Source organism: Loxodonta africana, chromosome 7 (genome assembly GCF_030014295.1).
Source record: "Loxodonta africana isolate mLoxAfr1 chromosome 7, mLoxAfr1.hap2, whole genome shotgun sequence".
Lineage (NCBI taxonomy): Eukaryota > Metazoa > Chordata > Mammalia > Proboscidea > Elephantidae > Loxodonta > Loxodonta africana.
The window spans coordinates 26,379,599-26,386,733 of NC_087348.1; the positions used below are offsets into that span (position 1 = coordinate 26,379,599).

The following is a 7,135-nucleotide window of genomic DNA, read 5'->3' on the forward strand; positions in this document are numbered from 1 at the left end:
TTTTTAAGTCCTGTTGATGTTTTTCATGAACTATGTCTTAAATCACTCACTTCTCTCTATTGCTCACCTGTAATACTTCTTCTCTTTCTCAAAGTAATTATTTTTTATTATTATTGTTTTTGTTATAGGTTTGGAGTAATTTTTCCAAATTTTTCTTGCCTTCCAAAATGTTGATTACGGTGTTATCATGAGAATTTTTCTATTCTATTTATATTTCACTTAGGACTTCACTTACTACACATTGGTTTTTAAAGCATGTTATCCTGGCATCCAAGGGCCTTCATACATATGGCCCTACCTGACTCATCAGCCTTATTTTCTATTGCCTTTGTTTAAACATTCAATGGTAGAGCTAAACTCATATATTTTCATGTTTTTAAAGAGTTTTTCCATTTCCCATGCTCATCTGCTCCCTGCTCCTCTAACAGCTTTTGTTCCCTAGCTTAAGACTCTCTAGGTTTAGATCACACAGAGCAACTGGCACAATAGAAGTGTTTTGAATAAATAAATTATAAATAAGAGTTGTTTTCTACAGCCATTTTTTATAAGATACTATTGAGATATGCAAATTTAAATACAAAATAGAAGGTATATATTTTTACTTGAATGGTGGCATTTTTAGAATAAAATCAATTTGTGTGAGTGATCTTAGAGAATTGGACTAAGAGAATATTTTAAATTTTCACTGAGGCACAAATAAAAGAAAAAAAATTTTTTTTTTCATTTGGTAAATCCCTGTCCTAGAATATTCTTTTAATTTGAAGTAGTCTTATTCTTTTTTTTAATTGTGCTTTAGGTGGTACTTTACCGAGAAAATTTAGTTTCTCATACAACAACTTATACACAGATTATTTTGTGACATTGGTTGCAGTCCCCGTGATGTGTCATCACTCTCCTCTTCCACATCTCAATTCCTTGTATCCATCTGTCCATGATTCCTGTCCATTCCTGCCTTCTTCTCATTGTTTTTAGGCTGGTATGCCCTTTTGGTCTTATAGACATGATTGGACTAAGAAGCAAGTTCCTCATGTGTGTAATTGTTTTATAGACCTGTCTAATTTTTTTGGATGAGCTTCGGGAGTAACTTCAGCTCTAAGTTAAAGGTGTGTCAGAGGCCATAGTCTTGAGGGTTCTTCCAGTCTCTGTTAGACCATTAAGTCTGGTCTTTTTTGTGTGTGTGTGAATTTGAATTTTGTCCTACATTTTTCTCCCGTTCTGTCTGGGACCCTCTATTGTGATCCTTGTCAGAGCAATTCCCGATGACAGCCAGGCACTGTGGAGTTCTCTGGGGCTCAGGCTGGTAGAGGCTGAGGTGCTTTTGGTTCATTAGTCCTTTGGATTAATATTTGCCTTATGTCTTTGACTTTCTTCATTCTCCTTTGCTCCTAACTGGATGGAACGAGTAGACGTATCTTAGATAGCCACTTACAAGCTTTTAAGACCTCAGCAAAGTCTGATACTTTTGAATCTTCAGTGACCTCTTTCAGAATTTAGCACGACAGTTAGTTAGAAAAAAAAAAAAATCCACTTTTGAGGAAATTAAACTATTATATCACCAAAATGATGAATAGGGAATGAAATTGATTTTTAATCTTCATGTCATATTCAACACTTCCACCCCAAATTGCATGAGAATATTTTGATCATAGTTTTGCTTGTGATTATATCTACGAAACAGTTTTAAAAGTCTCCTATCTCTTAACTGATTAATGTCAGGTTAGCAAAGACATGCACAGGATTCAGTCCACTGGGAGTTTTCTTCCACAATACTGACCTTTCACAGCATGTTTCACATCCTTATTCCTCAAGCTGTAAATCAGAGGGTTTAGCATGGGAATCACCAATGTATAAAACACAGCAGAGACCTTCTTCTGCTCCAGTGAATATTGGGAGCTTGGCTGGATGTAACTAAAAGTCGCAGACCCATAGAATAAGGTCACAGCAGTCAGGTGTGAGGCACATGTGGAGAAGGCCTTGTGCCTTCCTTCAGCTGAACGAATTCTCTGGATGGCAATGATGATGCGGACATAAGAGACCACGATAATAATGAAAGTGAACATTGCAATAACCCCAGAGAAGATCAAAAGCAGCATCTCATTGGTACGGACATCAGAGCAAGAGAGTTTCAGAAGAGGAGGAATATCACAGAAATAATGGTTCACGATGTTAGGACCACAGAAGTCTAGTTTGAGCAAACCTATCGTGTGTGTCAAGGAATTAATGAGTCCACCTAAGTAAGACACAAGGACCATCTGAATACAAACCCTGTGAGTCATGATGACTGTATACAACAAGGGATTAGCTATCGCCACATAGCGGTCATAAGCCATCATAGACAGGAGGATGCCCTCTGTAGTTGCATACACTACAAAAAAGAAACTCTGTAGTACACAGCCAGAAAATGTGCTGGACTGATGCTCTGATAAGAAATTTACCAGCATCTTAGGACCTAAGACAGTAGAGTAGCAGATGTCACAAAAAGAGAGGTTGCTAAGGAAGAAGTACATTGGAGTATGAAGTCGAACACTTAACCAAATCAAAGCAATCATCCCCCAGTTGCCTACCAGAGTGATGCAATAAATGAGGGCAAAAAGCAAAAAGAGAGGGAGCTGCAAATTTGGATTTTCTGTTAATCCGACCAGAAGGAACTCCTTCACACCTGTATGATTCCAACCTGCCATGCGCTTAGGTTTATGTAGCTCTTTAGTTGTGGAACAAGGTGATATCACTTAGATGAAAAACATTATGGTTTTCTTCATGATCCAGTATCCATAATTGCACAAAGCATTTAGGCTTGCCCTGTAGTCAAATGAAGAAAAGAAATTAACTTCAGTTTGGGGCCATATGTTCGCTAGATAATTCATATATAGTGACTCAAATTTTTGGAACTAGAGATTATTTTATTTCCTGGTTCTCAGTTTCCACATCATAAAAATGTGCTTAAGAAAACTCTACTAGATCATAAAGCTTTTAATTAGTAGGATTGACATTTAAATCCATGTAGGCCTGACTCTAAACTTCTGACTTTATAATATATAGAAGCCCTCTGTTTTCATAACTAAAAACTGAGTAGCAAGAAGTGATAACAAATTTTCCCTTATCCTATGACTAACTTGTTCCTGTTTTTTCACACCTGGTTCTGGATATGGTGCTGACTTCCATGAAATGCAAACTCCTTCTTTCCCAGTTCTCAGAGTTCACACATCTTTTAGCCTCATCTTCTGCTTGGATCCCACATTTGAAAGATTGATGACTCTACCATCCCAAACATTGATTTGTGAAAAAGAAATAAAATGATCTTTTCATTTGCTATTCAGTATTAGAGGGTATTGAGGATGCAGCAGTCTATCTCACTAATACCTGGAGAAGGAAGAATATTCTCTATTTATACTTTTCCCACTTTTGTGGGTATTGACAGAAAATACTTCTGTGTTTTAATTGCCACAAATATTCACTCCCACTGTATATAACTTTTGTTAGTTTGTACAAAAGCTATTTTCTATAAAAAGAATTGTTTTTTTTCCTCCATCTGTTGTCCTATTCCCCTCCTGGATATTAGTCTGTGCATGTATAAATTTACCGGTCTTGTCTACCTTTGTCATGGCCTTTTTATGTCTGTCTCATTAAAGAATAGATTACATATCTGTTTATCATTTCAATGAACATGCCCTCTTTTTAAGGCACTTTTTATGGCATAACAGATCTAAAGAAGGATATATGAGCTTTCCCCTTGTCTTAGTTATCTAAAAAAAATTATCTAGCACTCTTATAATAGCAATACCATGAGTGGATGGCATTAACAAAGAGAAATTTATTATCTCATGCTCTGGGAGGCTAGAGGTTTGGATTCAGGGTGCCAGCTCCAGAGGCAGTTTTTCTCTTTCTGTAGGCTGTGGACAAAGGTCCATGTCATCAATCTTCCCCTGGTCTAGGAGGTTTTCAGCACAGGGATCCCAGGTCCAAAAGAAGCAAGCTTCTGGCCCTACTTTCGTGGTGTTATGAGGTCTCCGTATCACTCTGCTTGCTTTTCTCTTTTGTATCTCAAAAGAGATTGACTTAAAATACAACCTAATCTTGTAGATCAAGTCCTGCTTCATTAACCAAACTACATTTAACCCCAACTCAATAACATCACAGAGGTAGGGTTTAAAAAAAAAACACCAACACTTAAAATCATTTCATATGACAAAATGATGGACAATCACAGAATAATGGGAATCGTGAACTAGCCAAGTTGACACACATTTTTGGGGGAACATAATTCAATCCATAATAGCCCTCATGAAACTTGACATCTGCAGTGTGGAGATTTGGGTAAGCCTGGAGGCCAATCTTCAGGGTATTGCTAAATCAAAACCAGAATCTCCATTCTTTATTTACAATTCTATTCTGTCTATATTTTCCATCAGTGACCATGGGAAATATAGTGAATCTAAGTCCAACTGTTCCATGGAAAAGACAAAATACTTTGCTTGGAAGTAGTAATTTTTTTTTTTTTTTCCTGTTAATAAAACCAGAACACAGAATAAGGAATCAAAAGGTATTTATATCCTGGATATAAACTCAACTGAAAAAAAAAGAAAATGGAGGTAAACATACTTTTGTGTGTGTTTCTCAAGGGCAACTAGAGTTTGCATAATAAAAACTAGAATTTGTATAATATTCCCATTTCCTGTTTAGAGATGCAGAGGAAAAAAAAAAAAAAAAAACACAAACTTCCTGCCTGTTTAACTGGCATGAAGTTTCAAATTGTGGATTTGCACGGAAAAATAGGTCTCACGTGGAAGAGAAGGGAAAGGTGTACAGGGAAAGAAAAGAAAACACGTTCTGAAGGTTGAAACCATGAGAAATAGTTGTTTTTCAAGCTTGTAACTTGTTAGTATAGGATTCTCAAGGACTAAATTAAAGACATAAATGTAGAAAGTAGATTTTTTAAATCTATGTAAAGGTTAGGAAATATATATCTTAACAAGTGTTTATGATGACAAACTACATAAAACTCTATTTTGCCCCTTTTGTAATTAGCAGTGCGAATCTTCTAATTCAATTAAAAAATGGAGGGCGTGCGGAATGCAGTGCTAAATAACCAGTAACCTCATGTGTGTGAGAGTGTAACTGTGCTTCATAGTGTTTTCATTGGCTGAATTTTCAGAAGTAGATCATCAAGCCTTTTTCCTGAAGTGCCTCTGGATGAACTCAAATCTCTACCTTTTCAGTTAGTAGCCCAGTACATTAACTGTTCTCAGAAAAGTCCTTGATAATACAATAAAAAACCAAAACCGATTGTCATGAAGTCGATTCCAAGTCATAGTGACCCTATAGGATAGAGTAGAACTGCCCCACAGTGTCCAAGGAGCAGCTGGTAGGTCTGAACTGCCAAACTTTTGGTTAGCACCCAAGCTCTTAACCACAATGCCACCAGGGTTCCTGATACTAATGGTTAATGTTTACTGAGTGCAGTTGTTTTTCTTTATAAACAATATAAAGGCATTACATATTATTATTATCTATCTTTTAGACCTAAGGAAATTGAGTCACTGAGAAGTTAAATAACATACCCAATGCCATATGACTATTAGTAAAGGTGCTGGGATTCAAGCCCAGGCAGTCCGGATCCAGAAGTCATGCTTTTGATCCCTGTCCATATACTCATTCTTATATTTCACCCAGTTTCTCTCAAGTACTTGCCACCAGTGTGTGACCAGCTTTTCAGCAACAAACTAAGCCCAAGTGGGTCAGGCATATTTGCCACACATTCTGCCCTCGGGGCACTATCAATCATTTCCTTGCACATGAGGCTGCAAAATGAAAGGGAAGGTTATTTTTTGAAGAAAGTATAATGCAGGAAAATCCTCTCTCGTTACTTTTAATTACCACTTTGCCATTTTTCTCAGATTTCTTGAATTTCTGTGGATTTTGGTGCTATGATCAAAGGGCAATATTTTTCCAAAGAAGGCAAACACTCTACATGATTTCAGTCAGTTTGCAGCAATATTTCTAACAACTATTTTTGTTTGTGGAACTCATAATACAAAAGAATAAATAGAGAAAAGTGCTATCGAGGGTCAAGGTATGATTTGCTCCTGTGCTGTTAGAGTTTCAACTAGAACACCGATTCGTTTTGTCACTAAAAAAAAAAAAAATTAATGGGGGATTTTTATTACCACTCAGTGATTCCTTCCAGATAAGATAAGTCTTCTTTAAAATACTAATAAGCATGCATATTCTCTTAGAACATAAAGGTGGGAAACAAAATTTTAGAACCTAATGAAATACTCGGGGCCCTGGTGGCACAGTCCTTAAGAGCCATAGCATGCTGTGGCTGGGAACCAAAAAGATTGGCAGTTGAAATCCACCAACTACTCCTTGGGAACCCACTGGAGTAGTTCTACTCTGTCTTATAGGCTTTATATGAGTCAGAATTGACTCGATATTAAAGGCTTTTTTTTTTCTTAATGACATACTCAAATGAAATCATTCCAACATTCAGATCAATATCTTGAAGGTCATGTTAAAATGAGGGTCCTTGTTTAAAAAGAAAAGAAATTTCTCCACATCACTTTTTATTCATGGCACTAAAGGAATATTAGAAAATATGCAGCCATCAGTGATCAAGAACACAGTTGAAGATAGAGATATTGATGAGGAAATAAGAAAGTTGAAAACATTTCTAATTATAGTGTAATAGAGAACCCAGCCACATGGCTGTAGGAAGAGTTAATGATTATCAAAATAATTCTCTCTCCATTCTGTGGGACTAGGCATAGTTGTTAACCAAAGCTTACATAGCTCAGTGTATGCTTTCATGGACATTTGTTTATGAAATATGATTTTGCTGACATAATATTTATAAAAGCATTTATTATAAATACATAAATATACTTCATGAATTGTTTTGTGTCTTTATAACATATTGTATGCAAATAAACATATAATCGATTAAACTCTATGTGAAATCTTGCATATTATGATATAAATTCAGAGTTGTATACATGTACCTGCACTTTTAAACAATATACACTGAAAGGTTTATGATTTAAAATGGTTTAAAGAACTAGAGAAGCAAAAACTCAAATACCAAAACAGCATAAAACCACAAATTAAAAAAAAAAGTCTTTAAAAACCCTGGCTGGAA

General features: G+C 36.0%; 1 protein-coding gene across 1 annotated transcript; it reads right to left on the reverse strand.

The window, feature by feature from the left end:
- Positions 1-697: 697 nt before the first annotated feature.
- LOC100653619 (olfactory receptor 5J3-like) lies at positions 698-4,143 on the reverse strand. The gene has a single exon (XM_064288090.1). The coding sequence runs from the start codon at positions 2,679-2,681 to the stop codon at positions 1,740-1,742; it is 942 nt and encodes a 313-aa protein (XP_064144160.1). The 5' UTR covers positions 2,682-4,143; the 3' UTR covers positions 698-1,739.
- Between the last annotated feature and the right edge of the window lie 2,992 nt (positions 4,144-7,135).